At 37.9% G+C, this 21,671-nt stretch overlaps 3 protein-coding genes across 5 annotated transcripts; all 3 read left to right on the forward strand.

Annotated features, from left to right (window-relative positions):
• The first annotated feature begins 419 nt into the window (after positions 1-419).
• PUX5 (serine/threonine protein phosphatase 2A 55 kDa regulatory subunit B prime gamma) lies at positions 420-3,809 on the forward strand. The gene is made up of 4 exons (XM_023657198.2): positions 420-1,032; positions 1,386-1,659; positions 3,021-3,116; positions 3,213-3,809. Exons 1-4 carry the CDS (start codon positions 548-550, stop codon positions 3,597-3,599), a joined length of 1,242 nt encoding a protein of 413 aa, XP_023512966.2. The 5' UTR covers positions 420-547; the 3' UTR covers positions 3,600-3,809.
• A 2,844-nt stretch (positions 3,810-6,653) lies between these two features.
• Positions 6,654-17,631, forward strand: LOC111776929 (hyperosmolality-gated Ca2+ permeable channel 1.5). Of its 3 annotated transcripts, none has more exons than XM_087118394.1 (14): positions 6,654-6,912; positions 7,025-7,153; positions 7,346-7,503; positions 12,117-12,305; positions 12,414-12,560; positions 13,452-13,587; positions 13,730-13,831; positions 14,370-14,489; positions 14,571-14,651; positions 14,754-15,094; positions 15,186-15,431; positions 15,580-15,904; positions 16,824-17,057; positions 17,167-17,631. In XM_087118394.1, exons 3-14 carry the CDS (start codon positions 7,379-7,381, stop codon positions 17,425-17,427), a joined length of 2,307 nt encoding a protein of 768 aa, XP_086974520.1. In that variant the 5' UTR covers positions 6,654-6,912; positions 7,025-7,153; positions 7,346-7,378; the 3' UTR covers positions 17,428-17,631. The 3 variants fall into 3 exon arrangements, with proteins under 3 accessions (XP_086974520.1, XP_086974522.1, XP_086974521.1); XM_087118395.1 differs by having other exon boundaries at positions 6,695-6,713; XM_087118396.1 differs by lacking the exon at positions 7,025-7,153.
• Positions 17,632-18,683: 1,052 nt separating this feature from the next.
• LOC111776753 (uncharacterized) lies at positions 18,684-21,610 on the forward strand. Its single transcript, XM_023656093.2, has 5 exons — positions 18,684-19,060; positions 19,173-19,329; positions 20,470-20,520; positions 20,676-20,768; positions 21,387-21,610. Exons 1-5 carry the CDS (start codon positions 18,903-18,905, stop codon positions 21,444-21,446), a joined length of 519 nt encoding a protein of 172 aa, XP_023511861.1. The 5' UTR covers positions 18,684-18,902; the 3' UTR covers positions 21,447-21,610.
• The last annotated feature ends 61 nt before the right edge of the window (positions 21,611-21,671 follow it).

Here is a 21,671-nt window from a genome sequence, read left to right on the forward strand (position 1 = left end):
TTAACATTAAATTTAGGGTTAAATGAATAAAACTCAAAATACCAAACTTTAGAAAAAGAAATTAAAAATTATACTAAATTCTCGAAAGTTATATTAATACTCTTGAACTTTTTTTAAAACGTCAACATTAATACTACATTTTTAAAATACTAAAGAACTTTACAAAATAATATTAAAAATGGAGAAAATTTATAGGACAACAAAACCTATTTTCAAATTTTATTTTTTATTTATTTTATTTTTTTTAATAAAGATTAGTGGGGAGTAGGATGGAAAGGAATAGGACAACGCCGGTCGAAAACGCCACCGTTTCAACGACGCACAGATTAGGGTGGGCCAGTAGGAGGTGGGTGTGTTTAATTAAACGCCGTCGTTTGGGTGACTTGTACGGAGGAGATATTTTTTAATATTGGAAAAAGAATGGATGCAGATTTGGCAATTGGGCATGGAACCTTGCCGAAACTCCAAGCCATCATCATCATCATCACACTATCTCAGATCAGAAGGAAACCAATTTGTTTGAGTTGAAGCCACCGAAAAATCCACCATGGAAACCGAAGCTCAACACTCGAACCCTCAAAATGATGCAGCTGCCAATGATGCGTTCATCAATTCTTTCATCGAGATCACTTCCTCTTCCAAAGAGGAAGCCCTTTTCTTCTTAGAGAGCCACAATTGGGACCTCGACGCCGCCGTTTCCACCTTCTTGGATAACCATGCCGCCGATTCCGTCGACACCGTCGATGCCACTGCCACCGTCACTCGCCCAGTTCCACCGCCCGATTCGCCTGGATTTTCTCCTTCTATGTCGCCATCGCGTTCTCGCTCGCCTTCCCCGCCTGCTTCTCGTGCTCCCTACGAGCTCCGTTCGAGGAGAGCTAGAGGTGAAGCGAAGAAGAAGGTCGACAATAGGGCTTCTGGGAGCAGGACGCATCGCATCCGCACCCTTTCTGACCTTAACCGGCCGGCGGAGGACGACTCGGATAGCGACTCTGATGAGTTTCAAGAGTATTACACTGGTGGTGAGAAGAGGTAGGTTTGATTTTTTATTCATCAAGATTTACTCTAATTGACTTCTGAGAAAATGTGGGATAATCGAGAGGGGGATGTAAATTTTCCTTTCTTGCTGGTTGCATTAGGCACACGTTTGGAATTTGGATTGAAGGAGCTCATTGGACTCCCGGTTCTGGAATTTTCCAATATGTTGTTTGATTTTTTCTTCGCCTTCTAATATTCATGATGGTTGATCTAGCCAGATTTGTTCATGTCATCGATTTTCCGATTCGCAGTGTTCTCTTGGAACATGATTTCGTATCTTCAGTTGCTTACATTTTGGAATAGTTTGTTGACATTGCTTAATGATCTTATTTTACTTTCACTGGCAGTGGAATGCTTGTCCAAGATCCTGCCAAAGGTAATTCTGTCGATGCAATCTTTGATCGAGCCAGACAATCAGCAGTCGATGCACCTATTGAACCATCTTCAGGTTCTAAAAGCTTTACTGGAACTGCAAGATTGCTCTCTGGTGAGACGGTGCCATCAATTCCTCGGCACCCTGAGGCTATCACGCACACCGTCACCTTTTGGAGGAATGGATTCTCTGTTGATGATGGTCCTTTACTGAGGCTGGATGATCCTGAAAATGCATCTTTTCTAGAGGTAACAGTATTCAAAAACCCCATTTTTGTATTGTTCTTGGTTCTCAAAGTTAAGTTTCTCTTAAAGGGTCTTTGAGCTTGCAACTTGTCTGAAGATGACATGCTGCCGCCTAAGATGTTAATTTTCTTTTAATGATGTCCATGGACGCCATTTGATCTGGCTTTTCAGAACTTCAATAATTCTTATAGATGAAAGGACTTCAAACTTTCCCAGTCCTGGATAACCTGCTAGGTTCATTTGTTATCGATACTGATAAATGTTAGGAATCACGAACCTCCACAATGGTATGATATTGTCCACTTTGAACATAAACTCTCGTAGCTTTACTTTTGGTTTCCCAATAGAGATGTATTCCTTACTTATAAACCCATGATCATCCTCTTAATTAGCCAATGTGAGACCCCACCAACAATCCTCAACAATTTTCCCTTTGAACAAAGTATACCATAGAGCCTCCCCTGAGGCTTATGGAACCCTCGAACAACCTCCCCTTAATTGAGGCTTGACTCCTATCTCTGGAGCCTTCGAACAAAGTACACCCTTTGTTCGACAATTGAGTCACTTTTTTACTGCATCTTCGAGGCTCACGACTTCTTTGTTCGATATTTGAGGATTTTATTGACATGGTTAAGTTAAAGGCATGACTTTGATACCATGTTAGGAATCACAAACCTCCACAATGGTATGATGTTGTCCACTTTGACAATAGAGATATATTCCTTACTTATAAACCCACGATCATCTTCTTAATCAGCCAATGTGGGACTCCCCACCAACAATCCTCAACAATCCTCCCCTTGAACCAAGTATACCATAAAGCCTCCCCTAATGCCTATGGAGCCCTCGAACAGCCTCCCATTCGTTGAGGCTCGACTCCTTTCTTTGGAGCCCTCGAACAAAGTACACCCTTTGTTCGACAATTGAGTCACTTTTTTACTACTTCTTTGAAGCTCCCAATTTCTTTGTTTGATATTTAAGGATTTCATTGACATGGTTAAACCAAAGGCATGACTCTAATACCATGTTAGGAATCACGAACCTCCACAATGGTATGATATTGTCCACTTTGAGTATAGCTCTACTTTTGGTTTCTCCAAAATGTCTCATACCAATAAAAATGTATTCCTTACTTATAAACCCATGATATCTCCTTAATTTTATGGATGTGGGACTCCCCGCCAACAATCCTCAACAACAAACTAAGTTGGTCTTGTTAGGCTTGAAATTAGTTGGCTTTACTCTCTCAAGTTTTGTCTAGGAATTGAGATCCAAGATCCAAGTTTGTTAGATTTTCTTTTCACTGTTAATTATATTACTTGTGACGGATGTTTATATCTGATAACATGTGTATATTATGGCAGAGTATTAGAAGGTCAGAGTGCCCTGCCGAGCTTGAACCAGCAGATAGGAGGACTTCTGTCCACGTTAACCTTGTCAGAAGGGAGGAAGACTACCCAGTACGTTGATATATCTCTCTTTCAGCAACCTATTTTTCTGTACATCAGCATTCCATCTGACTCTTATTGTTCCCATGTCATCTCCTACCGATACAGGAACCCGTGAAGCGCCGCAACGCTCCATTCCAAGGCATCGGGAGAACATTAGCTAGTGACTCGCCGAACTCGGTTGCTCCTGAGCTGACTTCTGCTGCTACTTCACTGAATGTTGCTCCGTCCCCATCAACAGGTTTGGTGGTAGACGACTCATTGCCAATAACTTCTCTTCAGCTAAGGTTGGCAGACGGGACACGAATGGTGTCGCGTTTCAATCACCACCATACGATCAGGGACATTCGTGGATTCATTGATGCATCAAGGCCTACTGGTGCAAGAAATTACCAACTCCAGACGATGGGTTTCCCTCCCAAACAGTTGGCTGAATTGGATCAAACTATAGAACAAGCTGGAATAGCCAATTCTGTTGTGATTCAGAAGTTCTAAGTTAGCAGACATTGCTGAAACTCATTCGACAGCAAAGGTTAGCAGACATTGATACCAAGTTTTTTCCATCCTATGTCTTATTTGGGTTTTGATATAGCTATGTTTATGTACAAGTTTGCTTTGACAAGTGGCCTAGTTTCCATTTTAGGCGAATTATCATGTTATGATAGTAAACTTTTATTCCGTTAACAAGAATGGTTCTATAAATTATTTCCATCTCTTCATAGCTTCAAGCATATGATATAGTTGAGTGAGTAAGAGAAAGTGAGATCTTGAGGTTTGCTTTGGTCATATTCATCTGGCGGGCGCTCACTAGATGTATCTATATCCATCGATATCTTGTCATGTTATGTGTATATCACTTCACAATAGGCGTGAGAGAGAATGTGAGTGAATGATTGAATGATTGAAAAACATAGTGTAGTGTTTAACGTTATTATTCCATCCGATGGACATATATAGGAACTTTACAAACCAAGCTTTCGGGAGCATGATCAATCTCATCTTCTGCTAGATCCACTCGTCAAAGGCGACGACCATAACTTTACGAACTTTAAACAAAGAGTAATCAAAGAACGTGAAACCTTTTGGATTCTTCACTTCTTTTTATTAAAGAAAATAATTAATAATAATTAACATGTTGGTTGACCCTGAAAAGCCCAGCCAGACAGCTTTTGTCACGTCCTTCGCTTTTTAATTCTTTTCTATATCATTATATTTTCTTTTCTATTTTTCAACTTAATAATAAATTTCTGTAGCTTTCATTTTTTTTTTTAAGAATATTTATTTATTTAATCGATTAAATATTGTATAATTAAAAAGCCAAGAATTCAAATTTTTAAATCTTTCCGTTGAAAAGTATTTTATAATAATATATAATTCATTGATTTTATTAAAAGAAAAATCTCATTGATTAAAGTATTTTTTCAATACAGAGAGCTGTATCCAAAATTTAAAATTATAAATTTGTTCAATCACATCCTAAACAGTAGAAATTAAGTTTGGGTTTAGAATTTAAAATATTGATAGAAATTAGTGCTTTTATTAATTTTATCATAATAATATTATATTCATATGAATAAAATGTCCAATTAACCATCAATAAAGATTAAAAAATGCCTAATATATATATATATTTACAATTTTTTTTTAAAAAAAGTAAAATCATCGGCCTGCTTTTTTAATTTGTGTTAATAAATTCTTAAATATTTAATTTTGCATATAATAAATTTATGTCATATTCTATATTTTAAAAAAGAACTTGGGATAATTTATAACATAAATTGAAACGGTATGGATCTTATAAAATTAAAATATGATGAATATTTATTAATATAAAAGAAAAAAGAAAAAGAAAGAGCCACCATCCCAGCATGTCGGCATCCTTTGATTTTATATTTATTTATTTATTTTATAAAACCTTTCATTTATTTATTGGTTTTCACATTAAGAACTGAAGTCTAAATTTGCATATTATTTGTTTTCTTTCACCATAATCACAAACACAAATTAGATTTTTTATTTAAAAAATTAAATATATAAACGGCACTGAAACGCTAAATATAATCAATAATACAAGATATTAGCCTATGATTAAGAGTTGAATATGATACACGTGTTAAACCGTAATGCAAGGCTAAATATCCTCAACACTCTAGATGTCACCCTTGAACGTGAAATTTCGCTCTCCTCTATCACTTAATTGAACGGGTTCGAGAGTTCTGAATGTTGAATGAAAGTCTCACATCGGCTAATTTAAGAAATGATCCTGAGTTTATAATCAAGGAATATTCCCTCAATTGGTAAGAGAAACTCAAAGTAAAGCTATGAGATCTTATACTTAAAGTGGACAATATCATACCATTGTGGAGAGTCGTGTTCATCTAACATGGTATCAAAGTCATGCCCTAAACTTAGTTATGTCAATAGAATCCTCAAATGTCAAACAAAATATTGTGAGCCTTGATTAAGGGTACGAGCCCTTTTGGGAAGCCCAAAGCAAAACCATGAGAGCTTATACTCAAAGTGGACAATATCATACTATTGTGGAGAGTCGTGTTCATCTAACATAGTATCAGAGTCATGCCCTAAACTTAACTATATCACTAGAATCCTCAAATATCGAATAAAGTATTGTGAACCTCAATTAAGGAGATAAGTACTTTGTTCGGGGGAGGTGTTGGATGAAAGTTTCACATTAGCTAATTTAGGGAATCATCTGACATGGAATCCAATTTTTCTCATTACTTTTGGAGGATGACATGATAACGCCATAAAAAGAGTTATTTATATTCTAATTAGGACCCCCACCGATAATGCTCTTAAAAGTTATGGCCCAAATCTTTATTACTTATCAAATCTGCCTCAATTCTCAAAAAACTTTTCATTTTGGTCCTTCTTTTCTCAATTATTTGCAACATTTCATTGTATTACTACCCTTTCGATTCAACGCCACGTGGCAAAGACCCACGAGACCAAAGTTAAAATATTTAAATACATATTTATTATATAATACGTAATATTGAGATTTTAATAAGATGCAATGATATTGCAATCAATAAAGCTTACAAATATAGACAAATATTCACTGACGTCGGTTATCACTTTATTAGTTGTTAATTAACATATTTTAGTGTAATAATTTGGATTTATTTAATTTAATCCTTGTTTCAAAATTAAAAATTTAGTATTTTGTTAGAAATTAAATTAAAATTTATGTTAATAGTTTAATTAATTTTAATTTTTAAAAAATTTGTCAATGATTTGTAATAAAGTTTAGAAATAAATATTGTAATTTAATATAAAATTTAAAGATTCGATAATAATAACTTAATTAATTTCTAAATTATGTTGCGCATGTTAGAGATTGAATTCAATCATGGACTATGTAGGGAATTTTTAATTATGCAGGGACTAAATTGCAATTTGGGGAAAGTGATAATTTAACGCGGGTATGAGATGAATCACAGCCGTTTATTAGAGATCGAACGGTGAATAAGAGGTCAGAGACCAGCCGAGGGGTCGATTTCAAAGGAGCCGTTAGACAGAGTGGTGCCTGCGGGAGGGCCTGGCCGTCTGTCTCCCTCTCCTTCAATTAAATGCAATGTTTATGAGGTTTGGTCTCCCCATCATCCTATGAAACTCCCAGAGTTTTGATTTCCCACACACAACTGAAGAACAGATAATTTTATTTATTGAAAGGGTCTCAGTCCCCATTTTCCTGTCACTGTTTTCAATTCTTTGAACTCCCCTTTTCAATCAATCACCGATCATTTCGGCCTTTTCGTTTAGTTTATTGTTCTGTCAAGTACAGGTGGGTGCATGAGATGTGAGCATCATGTATTCATACCTCACATGATTAAGACAGTCTGCTGCTGATTTCTTCTTCTGATTCTCCCCTTTAATCTGTGTTATCCATTTTTCAGAACCATAACTTTGTTTGGATTACTGGGTGCTCTTTTGATCTTGATGTTCTTGATGTTCTTGGATGCAATCTGCCTTTTGGTCTCTACTTCAACATTTTGAGTACTAGTTAGCTCAGCTGAACTGAAACAGTGAGTATCTGTGCTTTGTTGGGGAAGATCCTGAGTTGAAATCGTGTAAAAAAATTGCCCAGAGTGTTAGTTCTTTGGATTTGTAAATTGGGTTTTAGAGGATTTGTTGCTAGTGAGACGATTGTTGTAAACTTTTTGTAGAATTTTCTCTTGATCATTCCAAAACGTACTGAATCCTATGTTTTTGTGCAGATCGGTAGCTATTTAATTGAAGGGGTTAGTTAAATGGCAACCATCGTTGACATAGGAGTCGGGGCAGCCATTAACATTCTTAGTGCCTTTGCGTTCTTTCTAGTATTTGCTTTACTTAGAATACAGCCAGTTAACGACAGGGTCTATTTTCCCAAATGGTATTGTTGTGCGCCGAAAGCGGAACAAATGTACTCACAACACCAAAGTTATTCAAGACATACAATATGACACTCAAAACTTGATGATTTCAACAGCAGAAAGAATGGCATTATATAGCCTTCTGTTAAACCTAAAGATAAACTAACAAGCCAAAAAAAGACCTTGAGAATAGGTCTTGGTCCTAGAGAATAGGGCTTATGACAGTGTTCAACAATCTCCACCTTGTCATAAGATCTCCAAGTTATAGCTAATTTGGTTGCTACCATGTCAACACACTACTCCCTTCCGACGTTGATGAAATCTAAACAATGCCAGAACTTTTCACGAGTGATAACCTTTGTCAACATATCAGCAGGGTTATCAGCTGTTCCAATTTTTAATAACCGAATATCCCCTTTGCTAATAATTTCTCGAATAAAGTGAAAACGGACATCAATGTGTTTTGTACGAGCATGATGGACTTGATTTTTTGACAAGCAAATAGCGCTCTGGCTATCACAAAATACATCTATATGTTCCTGCAAAATACCCAAGTCATTGATCAAACCATGCATCAAAATAGCTTCTTTAAAAGCTTCTGTTACTGCCATATACTCTGCTTCAGTGGTAGACAATGCAACAGTAGACTGCAATGTTGAACGCCAACAAACAGGTCCACCAGCCATAGTAAATAAATAACCCGTAGTAGATCGTCGCTTATCCAAATCACCAGCATAATCAGAATCCACATAACCAGCTACACGATTGTCAAGCTTAAACATTTCTTGTTTTTGAAACTTAATACCAACATCAATAGTGCCAAGAATGTACCTAAGAATCCATTTTACAGCCTGCCAATGCTCTTTACCAGGATTATGCATATAACGACTCACCATGCTTACTGCGTGTGAAAGATCAGGTCGAGTACACACCATAGCATACATCAACGCACCAACAGCATTTGTATAAGGAATGTTCTCCATATACCTTTTGTCATCATCAGAACTTGGACACATGGAAGCACTAAGCTTGAAATGAGGAGCAAGTGGAGTACTAACGGGTTTGGTTGAATTATTCAAACTAAATCTTGACAATACCTTGCGTAGATATTGAGACTGAGTCAACCAGACTGTACCTTTTTTCCGATCTCGCTCTATCTCCATTCCAAGTATTTTCTTTGCATTGCCTAAGTCTTTCATTTCAAATGTTTTAGAAAGCTCATCTTTGAGCTTATCAATCTCCATCTGTCTCTTTGAAGCAATTAACATATCATCAACATATAAGAGCAAATAGATAAACGATCCATCATCGAGACACCGATAATACACACAATGGTCAAATTGACTATGAGTATACATATGCTCTGCCATGAAATGATCAAACCTTTTATACCATTGGCGAGGGGATTGCTTCAGCCCATACAAAGATTTCTTCAATCTGCATACTAAATGTTGTTGTCCAACTACTTGGAAACCAACTGGTTGCGCCATATATATTTCTTCTTCCAAATCTCCATGCAAAAAAGCAGTTTTTACATCAAGTTGTGCAAGCTCAAGATTAAATTGAGCAACCAAAGCCAACAAAATTCGAATGGAAGAATGTTTTACCACAGGTGAGAAAATTTCATTGTAATCAATACCTTCCTTTTGTGCGTAACCTTTAGCCACAAGTCGAGCCTTATAACGTATACCAGAAGAGTCTTCCTTTTTTGCAAAAACCCATTTACAACCAATTTCCTTCTTACCTTTTGGAAGTGGTACCAAATCCCAAGTTTGATTTATCTCCAATGATGCTATCTCCTGATTCACAGCCTCTTGCCAGTGTAAGCTATCCGGGCTCTGAATAGCATCTTTGTAGCTGTTAGGAACTCCATCAATCAAAGAGAAAGCATATGCTATCGTATCATCAAACCTTGCAGGTTTTCGAATTACCCTTCGTGGTCTATTCTTGGCGATTGACTCAGGTTCCTCCACTCTTTCATTCACAAGGCTTTGCTCCTCAAGACTTTGCTCTTTTTGTTCTAAGACATCAAAGTTATTATTTACCTGATCAATAGGTTCTTCGGTAGGAGCAACCACATCAGGAGAGAACACCACCTTCTCCACCTGCTTCAATGCCTCGTCATTATTTTCAATTTTCTGCAAAAACATTCCAGACTCATCGAATGTCACATCTCGACTATTAACAATTTTACTTGTTTCTGGACACCATAACCTATAGCCCTTCACACCTTTGCTAAAGCCCATAAACTTGGCTTTTTTTGCTCTAGGATCCAGTTTTGAGTTTGTCACATGATAATAAGCAGGACACCCAAACACATGCAATTTATCATAATCACTAACAGGACTACCTGACCATACCTCAAGCGGAGTTCTCCCACCGTTTCCAGAAACAGGTAAACGATTCACCAAGTGAACTGCATAACTGAGAGCCTCAGCCCAAAATGCCTTACTCAATCCTGCTTGAGACAATATGCATCGAACCTTCTCTATTAATGTCTGGTTCATTCTCTCAGCAACTCCATTTTGTTGTGGCTTACCAGGAACAGTGAAGTGTCGAACGATCCCTTCATCTCGGCATACTTTAAGGAATGGATCATAAGTATATTCTCCCCCGTTGTCTGATCTCAGCTTTTTGATTTTCCTATCCGTCTGATTCTCTACCATTTTCTTCCACTCTAGGAAGATTTGGAGAACCTCGTTTTTGTGCCTCATGGGATACATCCAAACTCTCTTCGAGTAGTCATCAATAAAGGTGACAAACCACCTCTTTCCTCCCAATGAGACATTCTTTGTGGGACCCCATACATCGGTGTGAACATAATCCAAAATACCCTTTGTTTGGTGTATAGCTGTACCAAACTTCACATTTTTTTGTTTACCAAATATACAATGTTCACAGAAATCAATTTTTCCAGTTGTGGCACCCTTAAGGACTCCTTGGTTCACCAATGTCTGAAGCGCCTTCTCACCAGCATGCCCGAGTCGCATGTGCCATAATTTCGATATGTCTTGTTCTTTCGAACTTGCCATAGCAGCATGCCCAATTATTGTGGTTCCGTTGAGGTAGTATATGCTACCTCTTCTAGTTCCTGTAATTGCCACCAAAGCTCCACGAGCTACTTTCAAATTCCCTCCTTCCAAAATGATGCGATAACCACTCGCATCCAAAACGCCAAGTGAAATCAAGTTTTTCTTCAAGTCAGGAACATACCTCACATCTTTGAGTTTTCGTATAACCCCATCAAACATCTTGATTTGTACTGAGCCGATTCCCATTATCTTGCAAGTACTATCATTGCCCATATAGACAACTCCACCATTGAACTTTTTGAAGTCCAAAAACATCTCTTTGTTGGGACACATATGATAGGAGCACCCAGAATCAAGAATCCATTCCATGGTTTGGCTGGCTGATAAGGAGATTGTCAAGGCATCATCTGTATCAGTGTCGTCATCTTTAACCACATTGGACTTCGACCCCTTCTCTTTTAAGATCGAACAATCTTTTTTCCAATGGCCTTTCTGTCGACAATATGCACACTCATTTTTATCAAGTTTTCTCCAATTATCAGATCTACCTCTCGACTTTAATCGAGACTCTCCACATTCGTTCCTTTTCCAGGTAGAAGTTCTTCCATGAGCAGTGAGAACATTTGAGCTAGAGTTTTGATACGTCTCCTTTTCCTTCTTTCGCATCTCATTGTTTATTAAGGCATTTGAAACATCTTCAAAATCAATATTAGTGATTCCATGTAGTAGGGTTGTTACTAAAAACTCGTAGGATTCCGGCAAAGAGTTTAATAACAACAACGCCTTGTCCTCGTCATCAATCTTAACATCAAGATTGAGCAAATCAGTGATGATTTTGTTAAAATCATCCAAATGCTCAGCCATTGAGATACCTTCCTTGTAGTCAAAACGGAAGAGTTTCTTCTTCAAATAGAGTTTATTTTCCACACTCTTCTTCATATATTTCGCTTCAAGCTTGTCCCATAATTCTTTCGCCATGGTAACCTTCATAAATGGATATTTCTGATCCTTGCCAAGACAGGATCGAATAATTCCACAGGCTTGCCGATTTAATTTTGTCCATTCTGCTTCTGTCATGTCTTCAGGCATCTCCTCTTGGAGAGAAACATCGAGGTCTTGCATGACCAGCAAATCGCTAACTTCGCCTCGCCAAACACCAAAATTATTGGTTCCATCAAATTTTTCTACTTCGAGATTGGAACTCCACACTCTCGATCCACGTCGTGATGGTTCGGCCATTTGCAATAATTAATCTGGATGTAACTCAAAAACACAATTCTTGAAAACTGATTTTCAAGAGAATAAACACGATTGTGAGCACGTCTAATGGTCGATGAGGCCCAAACTTTCACAATACCCCCAAATACCACAACAATGCTCTGATACCACTTGTTGTGCGCCGAAAGCGGAACAAATGTACTCACAACACCAAAGTTATTCAAGACATACAATATGACACTCAAAACTTGATGATTTCAACAGCAGAAAGAATGGCATTATATAGCCTTCTGTTAAACCTAAAGATAAACTAACAAGCCAAAAAAAGACCTTGAGAATAGGTCTTGGTCCTAGAGAATAGGGCTTATGACAGTGTTCAACAGGTATATCAAAGGCTTAAGAGGAAGTCCATTGTCCAGTGGTGCAATTGTAGGCCGAATTATCAATTTGGATTTTAGATCATACTTGAAGTTTCTGAACTGGATGGTTGCAGCTTTGCAAATGCCAGAACCCGAGTTAATCGATCACGCCGGGCTTGATTCTGCTGTTTATCTGAGGATTTACTTGTTAGGGTATTTATGTTTTTTTCTTTCTTAGCATTTGTAGTTTACCATATGCTGTCCTAGAATTCATCAATTGTGTATATCAAGCTTATTTTTTGCTTGCTATCTTGTTTGTAGGCTCAAAATTTTTGTGCCCATTGCATGTCTGGCCTTCACAATCATGGTGCCTGTTAATTGGACAAATGGAACTTTGGAGCGTTCTTCTTTGAACTACAGCAATATAGACAAGCTTTCCATTTCTAACATTCCTATTGGATCACGTAGGTATGATGCAGAATTTTTCTATGAAACACTCACTTGGACATGCATGATTTTCCTTCCTCGTATGATATCATACAGTAGAAATGGTTAGAAATCGTGACCCTTCGTAATGGTATGATGTTGTCCACTTTGAGCATAAGCTCTCGTGACTTTGCTTTGGGCGTCCCCAAAAGGCCTCATACCAATGGAGATGTATTTCTTATTTATAAATTCATGATCATTCCCTAAATTAGTCAATGTGGGACTCCCTCCCAACAATTTTCAACAATCCTCCCCTCGAACAAAGTACTCCATTGAGCTTCTCCTGAGGCCTATAGAGCCCTCGAACAGCCTCCCCTTAATTGAGGCTCGACTTTTTTCTTTGGAGCCCTCAAACAAAGTACACCATTTATTCAACACTTGAGTCACTTTTTTACTCCACGTTCGAGGCTCACAACTTCTTTGTTCGACATTTGAGGATTCTATTTACATGGCTAAGTTAAGGGCATAACTCTGATACCATGTTAGAAATCATGACCCTCCACAATGGTATGATATTGTCCACTTTGAGCATAAGCTCTCGTGGCTTTGCTTCGGGCTTCCCCAAAAGCCCTCATACCAATGGAGATATATTCCTTACCTGTAAACCCATGATCATTACCTAAATTAGTCAACGGGGACCTCATCAGAAATGACCTCTTGTTTACTATTTAAACTCATAACCCACAAGAACTTTCGAAATGGAAGTCAAAATTTGAGCTAGGAAAAGAATAATTTCTACACTAAGCTATGATTTTCTGGGTAAGAGAGACAATTAGATGATGAGCATTGATGACTGAGCCGTAAGCTTCAAGATTTCATCGCCATGTTATATCATAAAAGATGTTTAACTTCTTCCAAAATCACTTACTGCAGATTCTGGACCCATTTGGTAATGGCTTATGTTTTTACCTTTTGGACTTGCTATGTGTTGAAAAAGGAGTATGAGACTGTTGCCACAATGAGGCTGCATTTTCTTGCATCTGAAAACCGGCGTCCTGATCAGTTCACAGTAAGATTGGCACTGAGTCACTGGTTATATTTTGTCAAAAATGGTACAAGGAGTTCTTTAAAGTACTAGGATATTCCAACCTTTGTGGGAATTGGAGAATGAGAATGGTTCCTTGGTTTTTGACATCAATTACATGATGCAGGTGATTGTTAGAAATGTACCACCAGACCCGGATGAATCCGTTAGCGAGCTTGTTGAACATTTTTTCCTGGTCAATCATCCTGAACATTATTTAACTCATCAGGTCAGTATTATTGGATTTTTCCATTCCACAAATTGTACCGTGAGATCCCACATTTTAAAAACATTGCCCAAAAGGAAAAGTCGAAAAAGGATAATATCGGCTAGCGGTGGGTTTGGGCTGTTACAAATGGTATCAGAGCCAGACACCGGGCGATATGCCAGCGAGGAGGCTGAGGCCCGAAGGGGGTGGACACGAGGTGGTGTGCCAGCAAGGACACTGGGCCCCGAAGGGGGTTGATTGGGGGGTTTCACATCGATTGGAAAAGGGAACGAGTGCTAGTGAGGACGCTACGCCCTGACCCACATCGGTTGGGGAGGAGAACGAAGCATTCTTTATAAGGGTGCAGAAACCTCTCCCTAGCAAACGTGTTTTAAAAACCTCGAAGGAAAACCCGAAAAGGAAAATCCAAAGAGGACAATATCGGCTAGCGGTGGGTTTGAGCTATTACATGCACGAACATCTTCAGTTGAGGAATTGATTAGGATTTGTGATTTATGTTCTCCTGACACTTTCTGAAGTTATTCTTACGCTTATGCAGATTGTTTATGATGCAAACAAACTCTCTAAGTTGGTTGAGGAGAAGAAAAAAATGCAGAATTGGCTAGATTTCTACCAACTAAAATATTCTCGAAACCAGTCTAAGAGGGCCACTATGAAGGTACAGTTCTTGAACTGGCGAATTGGTAATTCTTTGATGTTGCACTTGACATGTTTTCTATTACTAACGTCATGTGAGCAGACTGGTTTTCTAGGTCTTTGGGGAGACGAGGTCGACGCCATAAATTATTATTCGTCAAAAATCGAAATCCTATCAAAAGAAGTGAGTTATAACAGTAACCTTTCACCCATTCTCCCTCGATCACGGTATTCCGTGATATCATTGAGATATAACTTACATTATTCTCCAAATGACTTTGTTCAGATATCACTGGAGGCTGATAAGACAGTGAACCATCCTAAATCAATCATGCCAGCAGCTTTTGTTTCTTTCAAATCTCGGTGGGGTGCTGCTGTTTGTGCACAAACTCAACAGTCAAGAAATCCAACCATTTGGTTGACAGAATGGGCTCCCGAGCCCCGTGATGTGTACTGGGATAACCTGGCGATCCCTTTCGTGTCACTGGCAATCAGGAGGCTTATTGCTGGAGTTGCCTTCTTTTTCCTTACCTTCTTTTTCATGATACCCATTGCATTGGTTCAGTCCCTAGCAAACCTTGAGAGTATTGAGAAAACGGCTCCCTTCCTCAAACCCATTATTGAATTGTGAGTATCCTTTCTCTTCACACGTCGCCCGGTGCATACTGTTCTTGATTTTATCTTCTAAGATGTAGCCTGCCTGCTAATTACAATGCAGGGATTTCATTAAGTCAGTTATCCAAGGTTTTCTCCCCGGAATCGCTTTGAAGATTTTCCTCATCTTTCTTCCTTCAATACTGATGTTAATGTCGAAATTCGAAGGATTTATTAGTCGATCGTCTTTGGAGAGAAGATCCGCCAACAAATATTACATTTTCCTGTTTGTTAATGTGTTTCTTGGCAGTATAATCACTGGAACCGCATTCCAGCAACTAAATAACTTCCTACACCAGTCTGCAAACGAGTAAGCCATAACTTATAATCTGTTCATGAACCGTTCATGGTTGGTTGCCAATAATTTAGTGAGAAGAATGCGTTGTGTTTGTACATGTGTGGTTGAGATTATATATATATAACAACTTTCGTCATAGCTAATTCGACATTTTCTGCAGCATTCCGAAGACGATTGGCGTCTCCATCCCCATGAAGGCAACTTTCTTTATTACCTTCATAATGGTGGATGGTTGGGCTGGAATTGCTGCTGAGATTCTGAGGCTTAGGCCTTTGATCATTTACCACCTTAGGAACTTCTTCTTGGTGAAGACTGAAAAGGATAGAGAAGAAGCCATGGATCCAGGAACTCTGGAGTTCAACGTAGGCGAGCCTCGAATTCAACTCTATTTCTTACTTGGCCTTGTTTATGCTGTCGTCACACCTCTTCTCCTTCCGTTCATTGTAGTCTTCTTCGCATTGGCATATGTTGTCTACCGTCATCAGGTAAAACTATTTCGTCTAACTTCAGCTGTGTAGTTTGCCTCCCCATGTTCCTTTTATGTTTGCAAATATTGAGGTTTAAACTTCATGAAATAAGGATATATATGGTCCTCTGTTTTGAGAACATTGGTGCCATTAACTTCTTTGATATATACTCTACGAATATCGAGTTGCCATTTTTATGCTCATTTGAACACCATGCCTATAATTAGTCCACTTGCATTGTAGCTTTTCATGACTGATGTGTTGAGGATTGTTTGGAGAGGAGTCTCACGTCAGTTAATTAAGGGGGTTTGATCATGGATTATAAGTAAGGAAATACATCTCCATTGGTACGAGGCCTTTTGGGAAAACCAAAAGTAAAGCCATGAGAGCGTATGCTCAAAGTGGACAATATCATACTATTGTGGAGGTTCGTGATTCCTAACATGGTATCAGAGTCATGCCCTTAACTTAGCCATGTCAATGAATCCTCAAATGTCGAACAAATTAGTTATGAGTCTCGAAGGTATAGTTAAAAGTGGCTCAAGTGTCGAAGGGTGTACTTTGTTCGATGGCTCCAGAGAAGGAGTTGAGCCTCGATTAAGGAGAGACTATTTGAGGGTTTCATAGGCTTCAGGGGAGGCTCTATGGTGTACTTTGTTCGAGAGGATTGTTGGGGAGAGGAGTCTCACGTCAGCTAATTATAAGGGGTGGATCATAGGTTTATAAGTGTAAGGAAATACATCTTCATTGATATGAGGCCTTTTGGGAATGTCATACCATTGTGGCCCAATGTCCATGGCATGAGAGCTTATACTCAAACTGGACAATGGTACCATTGATGGTCAAGCCTTGCGTTTGTTTCTTTTTAACTTTACAATTTCTGTTCTCATTTCTCCCTTTTGTCGTATTTTTTAAGCTTTTTCTCCGAACTTTGTAGATCATAAATGTGTACAACCAAGAGTATGAAAGCGCAGCAGCATTCTGGCCCGATGTCCATGGGCGGATCATTGTCGCCTTAGTTGTTTCACAGCTATTATTAATGGGACTACTCAGTACAAAAGAAGCTGCTCAATCAACTCCCTTGCTCATCACATTGCCAATATTGACTATATGGTTTCACTTGTTCTGTAAAGACCGTTACGAACCCGCTTTTGTTCGATATCCCTTACAGGTTAACACAGACCTTATCTCACTGTTTTTAGTTGTTTCAGATTGCTTGCTCATGAGATAATAGCATAGGGACTTCTATCATCACCTCACCCTATTGAATGAACTTTCAGGAAGCAATGATGAAAGATACATTGGAGCGAACAAGGGAGCCAAACTTGAACTTGAAAGGATTCCTTCAAAATGCATACGTTCATCCAGTTTTCAAGCACGACGAAGACGACGTAGAAATCGAAACGGATTCTGAAGATGGGCGACATGGGCCAGTGCTGGTGCCAACAAAACGCCATTCTCGTAGGAATACGCCATTGCCAAGCAAGCACAGCGGTCCCTTATCGTCTTCACGTTCAGAAGTTGATGGAGGAGTTTCATAACATTCAGAAGTGGTGAGCTTGCTATTGTTTTTTAATGGTGTGTGTATATTCACTTGATGAGAAAGGGGGGAGGACACTGTAAATGATGAGTTAGGATAGACGCTTAGAAAAGTTATTAAAACTGACAAATAGTGCAGATTTTGTGTTCTGTTTTGTTCTTATATAGTGAATTTGGAATAATAAAATGATAAATTTATTATGGAATTGTTTTGTTCTTGCACTGTCTTGGTGGTCTTAAATATGATCTTATCTACCAAAATTTTTACTTTTGGTTTTGTTGTGAACGTGTGCAAGAACTTAATCGGTAAGATTTCACGTCAGTTGGAGAGAGCAACGAAACATTCTTTATAAGGATAAACTGTGAGACTGACGGTGATATGTAATAGGTTAAAGCAAACAATATCTACTAGTAGTGGGCTTGAGTTCGAAATGGTATCAGAGCCAAACATCGAGCGGTGTGCCAATGATGACGCTGGCCCCTAAGGGAGGTGGATTGTGAGATCCCACATCGGTTGGAGAGGAGAACAAAACATTTCTTATAAAGGTGTGGAAACCTCTCCACAGTAGATGCATTTTAAAATCGTGAAACTGACGTCGATAAGTAATGGGTTTGCGAACAATATCTGGTAGTGGCATAAGGGTGTGGAAACCTCTCCCTAACAAATGTGTTTTAAAACCGTGAGGTTGACAATGATACGTAACGGGTCAAAATGAACAATATTTGATATATACTAACTGTTTAAGGGTGTGAAAACCTCCCCCTAGTAGATGTGTTTTAAAACCATGAAGCTGACGATAAGTAACAAGCCAAAACAAACAATAACTACTAGTGGTGAGCTTTGACGGTTACAACATCAAAAGCTAAAATTTGTGCCCCTCCACTCGAAAATCATTTCTTATTTGGTTTGTAATTCATTTTTACTACATTCATTAATATAATATAATCCGAGATGAAAATTGTTATATCACAAATCTAATCTCTAATAGCAACTATTATAAACTATAACTTCATACTTTATTATAACATCTATTATAGCGGTAAAAAATGCTATTAAATGTCTTATACTTTTAATAACATGGACGGTCACGACATATGAAAAATACTATAAAAAGTCTATAATAGTGTTTTTCGAAAGTCGCGCATATTTAACCGTTTTTTATTAATTAATAAATGTTTTGTGTGTAATAAAATGTTTGAAAAATTAGCATAAGCTTTTCAAGCATTTATGTTTTTTTTTTTTTTCATGTGCGTGACAATAATTTTTTCAGAAGACAAAATAGTAGTTGGGAAGATCCTCTCATCCAGAGCAGCAGCGGATGAATCCATTTATTTATACAAATTAGTCCAAAATCTGACGGAAAAATATTACAAATCTCCGAATCCAACCTTCTTCCCCAATCGGAATCGTATCCTCCCTCCGTCGTTGAAGCTTCCGGCGAGCGAACAGAGAGGTAAGTGTTGAGCATTTGTGCTAATGGACGAGGTGATGACGGTTGGGGATGCGTTCTCGTCGTCCGTTAAACCGTCGTTGTTTCCATTGGCACCGGATCCTTTGCTCACTTCCAATCTCCCTCTTATCTCCGCCTTCCTCGCTGGCGCCATCGCCCAGTTTCTCAAGATCTTTACCACCTGGTACACTTTCTCTGCTTTGCTGATTTTTTGTATTGCGAGTTTTGTGTACATTTCTCCACGATCTGAGGGAGCCAGAGGTTAATCTGTTGTGTTCTGGTTTTTGGACTCTTAGGTATAAGGAAAGAAAATGGGAATCTAAACGGATGTTTGGTTCTGGCGGAATGCCTTCATCTCACTCTGCAACTGTGACTGCTTTGGCCCTTGCTATTGCCCTGCAGGAAGGATCCGGAGGACCTGCTTTTGCCGTCGCCGTAGTCTTTGCATGTGTTGTATGTGCTTGATTCCTTCTTTCTTCTTGTTTACATGCTTGTGTTCTTTCGTTTACTTTCCTCTTCTGATGCCCTGATTACTGAAAGAATTTAGAAAATTTTGGCTTTCTGTTCCATTAGCTGTAATGCTTGTTTTGATTTACAGTTTAGGATGAATTATAATTTATAAGTATAGTTCTTGAATATTTAGTTTCATTGTACCTTAAATAGTTTCTAACAAGTTCTTAAAGCTTTCATGGTTGTATCTATTAAGGTCATCTACTTTATAACTTTTCTAGCAAGTCTTAAAATGGTTCATTTGTATCTGATGAGTTTCTATTGTTTGCTTCATTAGTCGAAACATTTGCGAGGCATAAAGGTGATAAATATTAGGATCACAATTTATGCCAAAAATGAATTACTATCAGGTTAAGGTCTTATTCGACACAAAAATGAAAGTAAGAAACTTGTTTGAAAAGTTTAGAGAATGGATAGACACATCTATAAAAATTCAGATACCTCGAGCAAAGGTGGAATTTACTAGAACAAGATTATGCTAGACTAAATTTGTATTTGATGACATGATCTGTTTTGTTTGGTTTCAATGGTATTCGGTATATGTACTTCATGATCAAATTTTTTTAGTTAAATCTTGTTTTTGTGATCAAATTTGTTTAGTTAAATCTTGTTGTTTTGATCACATGTCTGTTGCTTTTGTATTCTGAAATGGTAACTTGGCTGCTTTTGTATTGACTCTGCCTTCTTCCCGTCGTCTACCTTGTATTTTCATTACATTTCCGTCGTGTTCCAATCCTGTAATGATAACTCGGCTGTTCTTGTAAAGACTTTGCCTCCTTGGCGTTGTCTTGTCCTGTCTCTTTGTTTCTGCTTCTTCTGCAGACCAGATGAGTATTAACAATATCATTCTATCAGTTCCAAATCAGCTAAAAATCTCAGTGAATGTGTTTGACAATTGCAATTCCAGTGATAGTAATGGACTTTACTCCATATCTCCTTTTGAATGTTTTTGTTTCTAATTAAAATTTGATTTTCGTTGTTACTATTTTTCTATATGATCGATTGACTTTAAGCTTCGGGTTTTTCGAACTCTTTTTAATGTTTTCATGTAATTGGCCTTCATGTATTTTCAATTTCTTGAAGGTAATGTATGATGCTTCTGGAGTCAGACTTCATGCTGGTCTTCAAGCCGAGGTAAGCTCTTTAGAAAGTGTATAGGTTCCATTTTTTTTATCTTTCATTTATCATTACCACTTCCATCTATGTCACCTTGAGTCTGATTATTATGTCCATTGTACAAAACTGTTCATCTTTTCCCATTAAGTCTTATCATTTGATGATCATTGCAGTTGCTGAACCAAATAGTTTGCGAGTTTCCTCCTGAACATCCTCTGTCCAGTATTAGACCATTGCGAGATTCACTTGGACACACTCCACTTCAGGTCAGTGCATTTGCTTCATATATGTATGTTGGGATATGGAACCATATGATATTAAAAGCTTAGCCTTGCAAATTTGTATCCTTCATATATTCTGGAGTAAAAAAAGAAAAGAAAAAACAAAAAAACTCCGAACTCTTTTGCTATGATGGAATACTATACCAAAGTTTGTCAATTTGAACCTAATTCAATGGATATGGTATCAACTAATATCCCAATGGTCGATGGTTCAATCTCTTACTCTACAATTCTTTGAAATTAAAAAAAAATTAAAAAAAATAGTGTAGAACTTCGAAGGCAAACTACAAAATGCCACTTTTTGCTATGGCTTATATGCTAATTATTTGAATACTATCAGATGCAATAATCATTTGCATTGTGTTTTTCCAAGCTAAGTATTGTAATGCTGCTGCTGACCGTTAATTAACTTAATATCATCCAACTGTGGATTGGGACATGGATATTATGTCTTGTTAGCCTTGTTTTATTATTATCTAAAATGACCCATTTTGAAGCACTAATATTGTTTATTATCTTCATAATGATGCATTGTTCTAGTCAACTTCATCCAGATAGAAAGAATTTTGTTAATTCATATTCACTCTCTGGTATCGATAACAGGTTGTTGCAGGTGCTGTGCTGGGATGTCTAGTGGCTTATTTTACAAGAAATCAAAACTAGATTATGGAATTTGAACATCGGGATCAAGTATGGCTTTTCATTCATTGGAACCACTTGAACAAGTGTAAAGAAAAAAATGGTTGCTGTTTAGGCATTGGACTGGGTGATTGTTCTTCCATAATTGGGACTCCAATGAATGCAGAAATGATATATTCTTTGGTTCAGATCTCGCTATTACAAATCGCCTCCCAATCCATCGAGATTGAATTTCTTGTTTAGACTTGT

Source organism: Cucurbita pepo, chromosome 16, assembly GCF_057944985.1.
Source record: "Cucurbita pepo subsp. pepo isolate OVF chromosome 16, ASM5794498v1, whole genome shotgun sequence".
NCBI classification, from domain to species: Eukaryota; Viridiplantae; Streptophyta; class Magnoliopsida; order Cucurbitales; family Cucurbitaceae; genus Cucurbita; species Cucurbita pepo.